Genomic DNA, 15,279 nt, shown 5'->3' on the forward strand with positions numbered 1-15,279 from the left:
TATTTGAAAAGGTAAGGAAGAAGAAGCAAATGTGTTCTGCTGCTCCACAGACTTGGACATGAAGCGGTGGATTAAAACTGCAAGAGAAGAGACTCCACATAAGCATTAGGAAGAACTTCCTGACAGTAAATTCTGTTCAACAGTGGAATACACTGCCTGGGAGTATGGTGAAATCTCTTTCTTTGAAGGTTTTTAAAGAGAAGCTGGGCAGTCACCTGTCAGAAGTGCTTTGATTATGTGTTGTTGCATGATGGGACTGGACTGGATGACTCTTGTGGTCTCTTCCAACGCATGTCACCATTCAAAAGTGGATTGAATGGGTCTGCTCTGGTTGGGACCAACCAACAGGATGCCAGCTGCAGTTCCTAACATGCAATTTTTAAATAATTTTTTTAGCATTAACAGATTCATCCAGTCCTCCAAACTGAAAATATGGAATAGTGATTCCCAAACTTTGGTCCTGCCAATGTCTTTGACGTTAGCTCCCAGAGTTCTTGACTGTTGATCACTGGGCTAGGACTTCTGGGAGTTTAGGCCCAAACCGCCTGATAGACTAAAGTTTGGAACCACTGATACAGGTGAATTTTCATGATGGGAACATTAATTGTGGAAATGATGAGAAATTATATGAAGAGACAGAAGGAAAGAACCTTGAAAAAAAACAAATACATCCTTTCAACAGAGCTTGTAAAGAACAAAATAATTCAGAACAAGCGCTTATAAACTAACCTTTAAAAAACAATTAGCTGCTATAAGATTTTGGAGTGTGGTACAAATCCCATTCTTTTCCTGTCTCATAGTCACCTCAGCAGCAACCAAATACGAAGCAGTATAACACACAGTAAAAGACAGCATAGTCCTCTTCCATAATTTCAGTGTGCTGCACCCAATAATAGCTGTAAAATTAAAAGTTACAGTTATACAGCAAAAGCAATAAAGTTGCCCCTCATTAACTTGCAGTCACTGCAGCTGTACCTTCATTACTGAAAAAATAATAATTGCAAGTAATTGTGCAACTAGTTTCTTCAAGGTCTGTTCAGAATTCATACCTGAACATGCTCTCTTTTAAGTAGTAATGTCAGAAAAACAAAAGAGTTAAGAATATAGGAATCTGAGTTAGACTTTGGGATTGTCTAATTCCAGTATTGCCTTGAAAAACTAGTAGTGGCTGTCCAGGGATTCAGTCAGTTTTCCTCAGCCCTGCTGTAGGATTGCCAGGCATTGAAGCATGTGATGTACCACTGATCTGCAGCCATTTCCTCAAGAGTTTAGTTATCTTTCATCAATCTATTGAAATATGGTTAAGACAGCCTGATTCTGTAAAGTATTATGAATAACCTTGAGTTTGTGGGTACACTGCAAAGAGTATAGTTGTAAATCTAATGCAGTAGCCATAATATAGCAAGATATGTTTTGTGTAACGTAAAGCCTTATGGTAAATTCTTATGTGCACTTCTCACACAGAGCTTAAGGTGCATAATGCTATTTGTTTACAGCAACATAATTGAATAAGTATACTACCAAAAAAGCAAGAGGTGCTCTAAACTTGTCAGGAGAAACGAATGCCTCCTTTGTGTATGTATGCTAAGGAGTCCGACACATACAGATATTTAACAGCTTTGTTATACTAAGCACAACATAACTGGCTGACATCTTGTTGATAGCATACACAGGTGTAAACCCAACTTATCTCTGTGTCTTGTTTCCTTGATTGTTTATTGGTCACTGTAGAAGCCAAAATTCTCTTCCTCCATCACACAACAACCAAAACCCATTGACAACCCCTCCCCTTCCTCTAGACCCTTCCAACCATGTAAAAGCATCTGACTTTATGATCACACAATGCCAGACACAAAATGATGGTGGCATCTTCTGAAACATCCTGAGGTCTTCTCAAGGTCCTGAAATATTACATTGTTCTTGTGCATTTGTTCTTGTGCATCACATAGGCAGATGCTTCTCTGCTGCCCACTCTCTTCACCAGCCACTACATGGCTGTCAAAGGGGATGCTGTAATAAGAAAGTGAGTCCTGCTAGAGTGTGGGGGAAGACATTTTGTAATATTACTGTGGTGAAAGATTTGGGGTATCCATTGGAAAATGCAACAGAAGATGTGCAACTGATTTGTCCTCTGTTGTTTTCTGGTAATTTGTGGAATGGACCTTATGGAACTCAAAAGGTTTTGTTGCATCTTCCAATGGATACCCAAAATCTTTCACCACGGTAATATTACAAAATGTCTTCCCCCACGCTCTAGCTCCTGGAAGTTATTTGTGGCAATGTAACTTATCTCTATTGCACTTGGATTTGGTATCCACTGGGGTTTGGGTCTAGGACACACACATACACATACACACACTATGAATACCAAAATCTGTGGATGCTCAAGTCCTACTATATACAGTGGTATCCCTTATATAAAATGGCAGAATCAAGGTTTGCTATTTGGATTTTTTAAAAAAATACAAGCCATGAATGGTTGAATCTGTGAATGCAGAATCCATGGATATGGCGGGCTGATTATATTAATAAGGTACTTTAACAGCAGAAGCATGTATGGGATAAATTACTGGGGAGAATCATGCTATGTGATGCATAAAATGCAGCCAATCCCACTCAGCATTCTTCTGTGCTTTTACAATTGTATAAATAATAAATAAAAATAATAAAAATTTTATTTATATACCGCCCTTCCAGAGATCAGGGCGGTTTACAATTACAATAAAACATCACAATCACAATAAAAACATCAGAAAAATACACAAATAATAAACAGGATAAAAGCCCCGTTAGCCAGTCCTCTTGCGGAATACAAAGGAATACGAAGGAGGGGAGGCCTACTAGGACTCTGATTGGGGGAATGCGGTCTTAAATAGAAAGGTTTTTAAACCCTTTCTAAATTGGGCCGGGGAGGTGGCCGAGCGGAGCTCTGTGGGCAGCGTGTTTCAAAGGCTGCGATGGAAAAAGACTTCCTCGTGGTTGAGGTAAGCCTAGCCCCTGGCACCCTAAGTAATTGCTGCCCAGATGTTCTGAGGGTGCGGGACGGAATGTACGGGGAGAGGCAGTCCTTCAGGTATCCTGGGCCCAAGCCATTTAGGGCTTTATAGGTCATTACCAACACCTTATATTGTGCCCGGAAGTGAATAGGCAGCCAATGCAGATCTTGTAGCACCGGTGTTATGTGGCTGGCCCTGGAAGTACCAGTAACCAGCCTGGCTTTCATATTCTGTACCATTTGTAGCTTCCGGGTTTGGTATAAGGGTTGCCCCATGTAGAGTGCGTTGCAGAAGTCCAGTCTTGAGGTTACCAGAGCATGTACAACAGTTTCAAGGTCCCTCTGGGCCAGGTATGGGCGCAGCTGGCGAATAAGCCGAAGCTGATAACAGGTGCTCCTGACCGTCGCATTCACCTGAGCAGTCAGGTGAAGCAACGAGTCAAGAAGCACCCTCAGACTGTGCACGGAGTCCTTCACAGGGAGCGTGACCCCGTTCAGGACTGGTGGAACCACCGCCATTCCTGGACCAGGGGAACCTATCACAAGTACCTCCGTTTTCTCTGGATTCAATCTGAGTCGGTTTTCCCTCATCCAGCCCATTACTGACTCCAGACAGGCCACGAGAGGAGAGACGCCATCCTCGGTCACTGCATCAGTCGGAGACATAGAGAAAATGATTTGGGTGTCATCAGCGTACTGATAACCCCGCGCCCCATGTCTCCGGATGATCTCTCCCAGCGGTTTCATGTAAATGTTAAATAGCATGGGAGACAGAATGGCTCCTTGAGGGACCCCAGTTTTAAGGGCCCTCTCATCGGAGCACACGTCTCCCAGCTGCACCATCTGGGACCTCCCAGAGAGGTAGGACCGGAACCACTGGAGCGCAGTGCCCCCGATTCCCACCTCTGCCAGGCGCCCCAGAAGGATACCATGGTCTATGGTATCGAAAGCCGCTGAGATGTCCAAGAGCACCAACAGGGACACGCTTCCACCGTCAATGCCCAGACGGAGATCATCGACCAAGGCAACCATGGCCGTCTCAACCCCGTAACCCGCCCGGAAGCCAGTTTGAAATGGGTCCAGATAATCCGTTTCATCCAAGACCGCCTGAAGCTGGATAGCAACCGCCCTCTCAATCACCTTCCCCAGAAATGGCAGCAGCGAAACTGGCCGATAATTATTATGTACCGGGGGGTCGAGGGAGGGCTTTTTTAATAAAGGTTTTACAATGGCCAATTTAAGTTCAGATGGAAATTGCCCTTCCCTCAAGGATGTATTAATAATCCGGCGTAACAAAGTTACCGCCGGTCCCCCCTGGGCCGCTAGCCATGAGGGACAGGGATCGAGAGAGCAGGTCGTCTTCCGAACACTTCCGAGGATCTTGTCCACATCATCGGTACTTACCAACTCAAACTGATCCAGTTTAATGGAGTCCACGGAGGCTCTGGACGCCTCTACGCTAGGTTCTGCCTGAATGTCGGCGTTAAGACCTTCGCTTATCCGAGAGGTTTTATCCACGAAGAAGTTATTAAATTGGTCACAGCAGGCCTTAGAAGGTTCAAGGATCTGGTTCAGGGCGGGAGGGAGCTGAGTCAGCTCCCTGACCACCCTGAACAACTCTGCTGGACGCGACTCCGCGGACGCGACACGAGCACCATAGAACGAGTTCTTAGCTGCTCGTATCGCCTCTCCGTAGTCCTCTAACAATTGGTCTAGGAGAGCCTTGTCGTCTAAGCGAAGGTGTTTCCGCCAACGGTACTCTAGCCGTTGCAGTTCCCGCTTCCTTGCCCGGAGATCTTCCGTATACCAGGGCTTACGCTTGGAAGCAGGTCTGAGAGGGCGCTTGGGAGCGATACTGTGTATAGCCCTTGAGAGACCGGTATTCCAGATACCAGTCAGGGCATCAACAGAGTTGCCGTCACTTCCAACCATGTACCCCTCTAAAGCTTCCTGGAACCTTTTGGGTTCCATCAGCCATCGAGGGTGGACCATCCTAACAGGTCCGCCACCCCTGGGGGGGGATCTGGGTAGAGACCTTGATTTTTGCCTCCACCAGGAAATGATCCGTCCATGACAGGGGGGAAATATTAGTTATTTCCGCCCACGGATTTTCCGCATCCGAACAGAAGACCAAATCAAGAGTATTACCTGCACAATGCGTAGGACCCACTATCAGCTGGGACAGGCCCATGGCCGCCATGGTATCCATGAATTCCCGAGCCGCACCTGGTGGAACATAACTGGCTGTGAGGGAGATGTTGAAGTCGCCCAGGACAAGTAGCCTGGGCGTCTCCAGCATCAGCTCAGCGACCAGCTGTGTCAGCTCATTAAGGGAGTCCGTTAGCGCACGGGGTGGCCGATACACCAACAGAATCCCTAGACTGTCCCTCGCCTTTAGGGTCAGGTAAATACACTCGATATAGGACGTCTGTCGGATGTGGTTCCTGGTAAGGGACAAGGTGTTCCTATGTATCAAGGCCACACACACACACACACCCCCGCCCACCTAACCTGGGCTGGTCCTTCACCGAGAACCCAGCAGGCAGGGCCTGAGCCCACACAGCGTCTCCTTCAGGCCCAAGCCAGGTCTCGGTAATGCAAGCCAGGTCGCACTTACTGTCCTCCAACAGGTCGTGGAGGATGTGGGACTTGTTGTTGATCGACCTGGCATTGCACAGGAGCAGCGACAGGGTTTGTGGCACGGTTGGAGTGACCCTCAGGTCCCTTAGGTTGGGAGGGGGACAGGAAGGGGAGATAGATATGATGCATCGATCTCTCCTTCCCCTGGAACGCAAGTCCCTTCTCCCACCGCCATACCTCCCCCTGCCCCACACTACCTCAATGGGAGCTCCGCTCGTAACGATGTACTCCCCCTCCTCCCCAGCCCGTGCATACCCCACATCCATAACCTCCCCCCACCCTTCTCCCGCAATTAAGAGAGCAGAGGTTAGCCACCTCAGGCATCCTCTGCTCTATGGCTAACCCACTGCCTCCCTAACCCAATAAAAGCTGCGCAGTTGCGCAGCTGCGCTGTGGTGCCCTTGCAGTCCGTGGGCGGCGCGCAGATGCGCACCTCCGACACCCCGGGAGGAGGCCGCCCGGCAGAAACGCGGCTCTTGGCAGCGATGGTGGTCCGGCGAGGAGGTAGAACAGGGTTTCTATATGGAGAAGGGGGGGAAGCAACTTTGGTGGGGGATTTTGCATGGGAAAACTGCCCAGCAGGAGAAAGTTATCTCTGTTCCCCTGTGTTGCTCTTCATTTTAAAATATCAGTGTTTTGTTAACACATTTGTGTATGCCAAACCCATTGTCTTTAAAAAAAATTAAGATAATCTACTATTTAAAATAAATAAGTGGCTGCACTACATCTATCACTAAATCGACCACTAGGTGGTAGTAATTTGATGCTAATCCTTCTGCTGAAGAATCTTGCTAGCCTATGTTCCTGCAAATTCTGCTTATTCCATCAAGAATTAAGTTCACAGTGTATGTGTGTCTGTGCCCTGTAAGAAATAAAAGAATGAGCTGAATTGTCCCAAACCTCATGGTATTTAATGCTTAGTAATCAATTAGTAATGAAATTTCTTCATCATGAAAACTCCAAGATGATCATGGTCTAAATGTGTATAATTCCACAGTCTTGCTAAAACTCAGCAGCACTGAATTTGATCAGTGTCTAGATGGTGAATCAGTTACAAACTCCAGGAACATTGTGGAGAGCTTCATAATCTGAGAAAGATTAAAGAATAAATGTGAGCCCATCTGTTGGAGACAAGGAAGTAAATGGAACTGTTGCTGATTCTGAAAACATGTTGTCTTTGGAATTACAGTGGTGCCTCGGGTTACGAAAGTAATTCGTTCTGCGGCCGCTTTCGTAACCTGAAAAGCCTTCGTAAGCCGAATTGCCATAGGCGCTAATGGGGAAAAGCCGCGATTCCGTGCGAAAAAGCCGAAAAAAGCACCAAAAGTTTTTTCGTAACCCAAAAAAACATTCGTAACCCGGAACAATAATTCCCTATGGGATTTTTTCGTATCCCGAAAATTTCGTAACCTGGGTATTTCGTATCCCGAGGTACCACTGTAATGCAATCAATAGTAAGCACTAATTAGTAAAGTACCAGTTACTATTGAAGAATACCAAATCTGCAAGCAATCATCCACACATACAACTGTTGCTCTGACTGGGAAATGACAGCAAAAAGGGCAGTAGTGTCTTTTGTGTGGGTGGTGGGTAGCCTTTATTGCTTTGCAAAAAGCAACCAACCTGTAGCCATCAAAGTTTCCTTCCTTGGCAACTAGAGTCTCTTGCTAGGAATCAATCAATCTAGAAATGTCATCCTGTTCACAGGCGTATTTTGTGCATGTATGTGAAACAGACTGCTTAGCAGACCCAAACCTTGACAACTTGACCCAAAAAGTTCAATCAGATTTAATTCCAAGTTGTGTATAATGGGATTCAATAAATGGGAACACTTCTTTGTGTCTTCCTAACTCCTGGGATCTTCACCCTTTGGGCTGTTCTCGTATTTGTTATTTTATTGTTAGTAAGAAACCCAAACCTGTACTTTCATAGGATACCTAAATCAACTTTATTCACAATCACAGTTATCCAATTGTCACACTGGATGGAATAGTCTTTTATAGATAGATATATTATAAACAGAACACAAAACTTTTTTTAAATAAAGCAATTAAAAGATAAAATTCTCATTTCAATGACATTGAATCACATGAATTACTCTGGACCCTACACTTGAACACAGAGAGAATGAAACCAAGCTCCTGTTCTGTTACAGCTCCCACTGAAATGCCCCTTTCCTATCTGAACAACCTTGAACTTCCTTTTTGGCTTCTGTTAGCTGTCTCCATCTTTGGTCCTCATTAAGTATGGCCCTATCCCAAGCCTAAGTGGAGAGAAAAATAATGTACTCCTTTTCTCACTGTCCCTGCACCTGTCCCAAAGTGCCACCCCCAAGCCAGATTTCAGTACACACAAAGAAGTCTTAGGCGGGGTACAAACCGCCGCTTTGCGGCGCTTCCCCGCCGCCGCCATTTGCTCCGTGCGGGAGCCGCAGCAGCCAAACCGCGCGACTCCCGCGCGGAGCAAAAAAGAAGCTCCATTTCGGAGCTTCTTTCTGCGGCGCATCTATGACGTCGCGAGGCGCCTGGCGCAGACTCGCGACGTCATAGGCGCCGCGACACGCCTGGATGCTGTGCGTCCAGTACGTAAAGATGGCGGCGCCCATGTAGAAGGGGCGCCGCCATCTTGTACGTATAGGATACGTACTAGGGTTAGGGGGGTGCGGAAGCACCGCCCCTTCCTAACCCTAGTACGTATCCTATACGTACTAAATGGCGGTGTGTATCCCGCCTTAGTGTACAAATTAGTCTTTTGGGTTTGATCTTGAAGTTGCAAGAGGGGTGCTGGAGGGTAGGTGCAAGGGGAGAAGAAGAGCTTGTTTCCTTAGGTTATTTTTTATTAACTGAGGGAAAGTGTCTCTGCAGATGAATGCAGACCAGTGAAAGCTGATAGCAGCATAATCATGGATTTTGTCATGCAATTTTTGTGTAAGGATTTGAGGATCAGAGCCTTGATGTTTCCTCATTCTTCTCCCTACTTGGACAAATTAAACCACCAAAATCAGGCAACAAGTTTGTTAGTTATTTAGGCTTTCAGAGAGGCCATAGTCAGAGGCAGACCAGTGATACCATCTTGCTTGACAATGCAAAAGGGATCTAGGAGTCTTAGTGGACCATAAGCTGAACATGAATCAGCAGTGTATGCGGCAGCTAAAAAACCAGTGCATTTCTAGCCTGCATCAATAGGAGTATAGTATCTAGATTAAGGGAAGAAATAGTGCCACTCTGGTCTGCTTTGGTTAGATCTCACCTGGAATGCTGTGTCCAATTCTGGGCACCACAATTAAAAAAGGATGTTGACAAGCTGGGGCGCATCAAGAGGAGAGCAACAAAAATGGTGAAAGGTCTGAAAACCATGCTCTATGAGGAGTGGTTTAGGGAGCTGGGTATGTTTAACCTAGAGAGACAGTTAAGTGGTGATATGATAGCCTTGTTTATATATGTAAAGGGATGTCATACAGAAGATGGAGCAAACTTGTTTTCTGCTGCTCCAGAGACTAGGACATGGAGCAATGAATTGAAAATACATGAAAAGAGATTCCACCTAAATATTAGGAGGAACTTCCTGATAATAAGAGCTCTTTGACAATGCAATATGCTGCTTTGGAGGTTTTCAGACAGAGCTTGGATGGCCATCTGTCAGGGGTGCTTTGATTAAATATTCCTACATTGCAGGGGATTGGACTGCATGACCCTTGTGATCTCTTTCAATTTTCCCAAATAATCCATAACTCTTTAGTATTCAGGATAGCTACTTAGTCATGATTATGACAATATTTCCATGACAGTAACTACCTCCAAGACCTACTTTTCTGGGCATCAGCTTCATGGGGAGGAGGCCCATTCTGCAGAGTGCAGGTAAAAGATGTTCCCATCAGGTTGGGGGAGGAGTTAGGTCAGAAAAGGTTACCTAGGCCCTTTACAGACCGGCCAGAAAGATGGCACACCCGACTCTACCCCAGGGCACCATGACACCACACACCGCTCCACATAGTGTGCAGTGTCATGATGCTCCTCTGGTGCTGCTTCCATACAATGCAGTACCAAAGGAGTGCCTTGTAGCCACGCTGCCGCAGCTTTGGCACCCTTTCAAGGAATCCAGGCCCACTTTCCACCTATAGTTTATGACTCAATGCTTAAATGCTATCTGAATGTACTCCACCTTTGTAAGCCTGTATTTGAGGATTGGACCCATGTAATCAAGAATTATTAGCCTAACGGGTTTTAATGTGAAACGAGTCCCCAATTGTTCATTCAGTGGAAAGGGAAATGAATGAAAATGAAACAAAGTCATTTATTCATTAAATCATTCATTTTAAAATGCTTTGCATTGAAGGCATTGTTTTGCATTGACAAAAACCGGCTAGACCTCTATGACCATCTCACAGAAGAGCCACAGAGTAGGAGGAGAGAGCGAGCTCATGGAACAGAAAGCCCTATTAAGCTAAAATAGGTGGCTCCTCACTGCAGAAATAATCCATTGATACCATATTAACTGTCATGGCTCAGTGCTATGGAATTCTGGGAACTGAAGCTTTGTGAAACATTTAGCCTTCTCTGTCAAAGAGCTACAGTTCCCAGGATTCCATAGCACTGAGCCATGGCAGTTAATGTTATGTCGAACTGGATTATTTCTGTAGTGCAGATGCAGTCATAGCAGTCAGTCTTTGTGCTTTACAAACGTGTACCTTTCCCAATAAGGCCTTTGTCCTAAAACTCAGATGATTGTTAGGTCTGATGCCCCTTGGAATACTTCAGATGGAAAACATTATGTTACAGAAAGCAGAAGAATACTTGGGTGGGGGTGTGCAGGGAGTGGGGGGGATGAACAAATGCAATGCAAACAAATGGAAAACAAAACAAAACAGATTTTAACATGAAAATGAACATGAAACTTAAATGCCACCCTGCCCTCCCTACGAAACCCTGGGTTTTTAAAAAATATATAGCTGTGGTGTTACTTAAGCCACAATTGAACATAAAACAAAGGGAGCATGCCCCCTGCAGGGATGATGCCAAAAGGGATACTAACAAGAAATGCAGAAAGTGCCTTTTCTAGAGCCAATTTCCCCATGCACAACAGCAGCATCAACTATAAACATTTTAAGTATGAAAGTCATCATTCTAAAACAGGCTCAGATTACTAGTGCCTATGGCATAAAGTCCAAAATGCTGAAGCCCTGGAAAGAAGCACCCACAAGCACATTCCCATATTAAAATACATTCTAGAGAAATGTAAATACTGACTGACAACATTTATGTTCTTGTTCCTACAGTACTTTAATTTCCATCCCTAGTTCTGCTGTCTGGATATTATAAAAATTGCATCTTTCCCATCCTTTCCAACTATGAATATGCTACAATCAAAATATTACAAATAAATAGTAATATTTTCTGTCTTCAGAAGGTTAATAAACTTGAAGTAGTTGGCTTGTGAGTATGGCTGTATCTGTTGTTCCCTATATGCCAACATGCTGACCCATGTGCAACACCAATACCTGCGGACAGCCCTATCCACTTACATGGAGAAATTGCTTGGTAGGAGGAAGTGAATGCACATTCCATCATTTGCAGATCTAGTAAGTTCCATTGGCTGGCATGAAATTTATTCCCATGTTAGTGGGCACAGGATTGCAGCCTAAGATAATTCTCTCATTTATTCCATTGATGGCTAAAGGTCATCTAGGGCCAGCATCTGGTTAGTGGTATACATGTGCATATGTCTCTTTTTGAGGTGCAGGGAGCTATTCTTAGCTCTATGCACACTGTCCAAAACCACCTGCTTCTGGCAGCTATCAAGTCAGTGGCTGCTGCTCCTTAGTAATACAGTATATCAGCACATCAGATTGTGATATAGGTGGTTTGGGCTCCAAGGGGAAGAAAAAGAATGTGCATGCTTTGTGTGAGCACACACTCCTTTCACTCTCCAAGCAGAGACCTGCCATTTCTTCACCATTTGATCTGCCTCTCCCTCTCTCTCTTTTCCATCAGTAAGCAGCAGGAGCACTGTCTAGGGCTTGACAAATGCTGGGGCATGAGACAACATGCAACTGCATGTTATGCTCTTCTTGCTTGATGCAGGATGTCAGGCTAGATGTGATCCTCAGATTACTTGCCCAGGAACTGATGTGATAAACACAGTATTTTTGTCTGTTTTAAAAACCTATTCAGACTTCAGTCTGGATCAATACTGGTTCTACTGGTCTTAGAACATAAAGGAGGCAGAGGTTCCTGAAGTAGTACAAATTTAAAGTAGATTTGAATGCCCAGATTGTCAAAAATAAAGACAAATTGGATGGTTGCTCTCTCCATCTGGTCCTCTTAAGTAGTAGATTTGGAGCTTAACTATGAAGATTTCCAAATGCACGTTACCACTAAATGAAAGGGGGAGATTATTAGAGACTGGGCTGCAAAAATTACCTAGCATCAACTAACAGGCAATGAGCAACCACCTCATGCCACTGAGGTAGAAAACCAAACCAAGATACAGTGAAGATGAGATGCTGATTTGTTTTTAAAGGGTAGATGTAATGTAGCAAAATTGAAGTGCGCAAACACTTGAGAACTGAAGCATTTTAGATTTTTAACCACCCCAGTCAGTGGTTCGTGTCAAACAATGGTTTGTTATAAACACTCTCCTCCCCTTTCTAAGGCTTTTCCTTAACTGCTAGTATTTAGTCTACCAGGAATCACAACGTCTCTTACCTCAAAAGGGATCTCCTACAGGCATAGTGTTTGCCAACTCCCAGCTTGGGAAAAACTGGTTATTCAAACATTCAAACTAGCCTTTTCCATGGTTTCCCAACACCTGAACTGGATTCAGCTATTTGAGCCCAATTCAGGATGAGCTGCTGAGCCCAAACAGCAATTTTATTCTATTAAAACACTCCATATTCAGATGATCATAGGCAGAGGCCCAACCAGCAGGGCCAGCTGAATCATGAGGCAGAGTAAGGTAGCCACTAGACGCAGCCAATCTTGGGTACCATGAACAACTGTGTCTGGACCATGGAACCAAAGGCTAGGATCCAAGCAGTATCAGAGCCCCTAAAGAAGATTGAGAGCACCTTTTTTTGGAATGACACTTTGAGGAGTAAGACATGTCAAACTTGAAGCTCAGCAGCACATACAATGCTGATCCCTGTAAACAATGAGCTGGAATGGGTCTAGCACAGGGTGAAACAGTTCATATGGTTGGACAGAGGGTCCAACCCAAGGTTTTCACTTGAATGACTGTACTGTAAAAGAAAGATTTGCCTTTTCCTTCATGGCAGGTGCTGTGTACTTTGGGGGCACTTGGACATATATTTTATCCTCCCCTTGTCAGCTACAAACAGAAGATTTCTACCTTCTCTTCCTGATATAGGCTATCACACTGAAATTTCAGTACTATATATTAGCACAACATATCTTTGGTGAGGAGAAAATCCACCCCATACTTGATGGAAACACTTTTGGCGAAGAGGGAAATAAGTCTCACCTCCAGTAATCTTCTGTTCCCCTCATGGTCCCTAATTTTAATCCACCTGTTCCCTACTTAACATTATGGCATCCACAGCTGGGAGCTAAGATTTAGAACTGGGATATGGGGCTTCCCCCAACTCTGGTAATGTGTGGGCTACTAGAAGTCATTAGTCCATTTGGATCTAAGAAATTATATGGCCAGAGTTTCTTATTTGTTTTATGGTTTATCAAATGGATCAGTGCTGGGGGCCATTGTCAAATGAGGCCTTGTGCTTGTCCATTAACAGGATAACCAGCTGTAGCAAGACACTGAGGGAAATGCCAAAAATTCAGTTGCACCAAGCATATTCACAGTGGTAGGAGCAAGTGAAGCCAAGAGCATTGTTCTTCACATGATGGGAAGAAGAGTGCTTCTAAAAACCTTCATTAAACCATTTTTGTTGAAAGATAAACTTCTTATGATTCTGATGTTTCTTCTTAACAAAGTAGACCCAGTACTATGTTTTACATTCAGTTTGACCAAGGATACTTAAATTATTGGTGATATTCCTTTCCTTCCGAGATGGGACAGATGTCGAATGGCCTTCCTTCTAATGGCTTTGATAATGTGCGCCATCATTTTATGATGGCCATTGAAAACAACTTTCTGGAGCAAAACTTTTTTAAAAAATACAGAGGGCTTGAGAAAGCAAAGGAGGAAACATTGATGAAGGAGACAATGTTGTGTGGTACCAAAAGGAACAACATCTTCTGGCACAGAAGGAAGAGAGTATTTGTGAAAAGCAAAATTTGAACATCGTCAATTAAAAGTGGGCCTCCTTTATGCAGCACACAACAGAGAAAAAACACCCAAAGACTGCCTTCCTTAGCAGCAGTATATGCCAGATAGCACTGGGGGTGGGGTGAAGGAGAAGATCCAGTTGCCACAGGTGTGCCTTTGTGACAGCTGTCACTGACAGTTCTTTCCAGTCCAGCTGACTGGAAATTTTGGAGGAAATATTACACAAGGGACTCGGTGCTTCCCCCAAGGTGGTTTCAGTACTCAAATGTCTTGTTCTTTCTCTGCTCTAGTGGGTTCCCAAATTTTGAATTCATTCATACATTTAATGACAAAAGAGGATCCGTTCCTCTTTTGATCTTTGCAGCATCACAATGGGACAAAAGGGCAGAGAAATTACAGGAAGGGGAAACCCAGAAAGGAGAGCACAAGAGCCAACCCTGCATAGCTGGCTGCATAGCTAAGTGTTGGCAGTACTCCTTGCTAGATGCCCAGGAAGGAAAAAATCTTTAGCCCTCATATTTCTGGGGTTTACCCACAGGTAGCAACATTCAGAATTAGCTACATGTGCAAGGATGGGAAACTGGTAACTAAAGCAACCCCTTCCCATCTGGTCTGGTTCACTTTCATCAGGATCATCTCCCCAATCCCTGCCCTGTTTGTCAAATTGCTCTAAGTGCTGCGATAGGTCTTGATGATGTCCTTGATGGCACGTCTACAGATAGGGCAACAGGCATTGGCCATCTTCTTGAGTTTGAGCCCACATGTGTAGCACAAACACATATGTCCACAGGAGTAAATCACGGTGTCCACCATGTTCTCATAGCAGATGGTGCATTCATCATTCCAGGACCCTGAGATGGAAGGGGAAAGAGGGGATTCTGGCATGCTTACTGGAGAGTTTGGAGCTGTGCCTGCAACACAAGAAAGGCGGTCAGTCTTTGATCAACTGCAGTCCTGGGATATCACCAGATCAAATTATGAGCAGTAAAAAATTAGCACAATGGTTTAAATCCAATCACTAGTCCCAATGTGGATAGACTCATTAACTCAACTGCTGAATGCTATGCCGGTGCTTATGTGAGTATGTAAATATCTGAATGATCACCTCCTCCCATGTGATGCTGCCTAAAATTTGATATACTCAGAGGAGGACCTGTTGAGTATGTCCTCTTCCTATGAATTAAGGTTGGTAGGCACATGCCACAGGGCTTTCTCTATAATAGCACCCTGGTTGTGGGACTCCCTCCCAAAGGAAGTCAGGATGGCTCCATCCTACCTAAGCTTCTGGCACATAGGTAAGCCTGCGCTGTTTTGCATTACATTTGGTCTTAAAGTCAGGAGTGGCTGGCATGCCTGTTTTACATGTCTAGAGTTTTTAATTATTTTAGTCTATTTTAATT

The 15,279-nt window shown here is 44.5% G+C and overlaps 1 protein-coding gene across 3 annotated transcripts in view; it reads right to left on the bottom strand.

Annotated features, from left to right (window-relative positions):
• Nucleotides 1-9,271: 9,271 nt before the first annotated feature.
• Nucleotides 9,272-15,279, bottom strand: part of NEURL1 (neuralized E3 ubiquitin protein ligase 1) — a 185,142-nt gene continuing 179,134 nt past the window's right edge. For all 3 annotated transcript variants that reach the window (XM_042461067.1, XM_042461068.1, XM_042461069.1), the window contains one exon: nt 9,272-14,790. In XM_042461067.1, coding sequence (XP_042317001.1) covers nt 14,549-14,790 — 242 coding nt within the window. In that variant the 3' untranslated portion in view covers nt 9,272-14,548. The remainder of the gene's footprint in view (nt 14,791-15,279) is intronic.

Source organism: Sceloporus undulatus, chromosome 3, assembly GCF_019175285.1.
Source record: "Sceloporus undulatus isolate JIND9_A2432 ecotype Alabama chromosome 3, SceUnd_v1.1, whole genome shotgun sequence".
NCBI lineage: Eukaryota > Metazoa > Chordata > Lepidosauria > Squamata > Phrynosomatidae > Sceloporus > Sceloporus undulatus.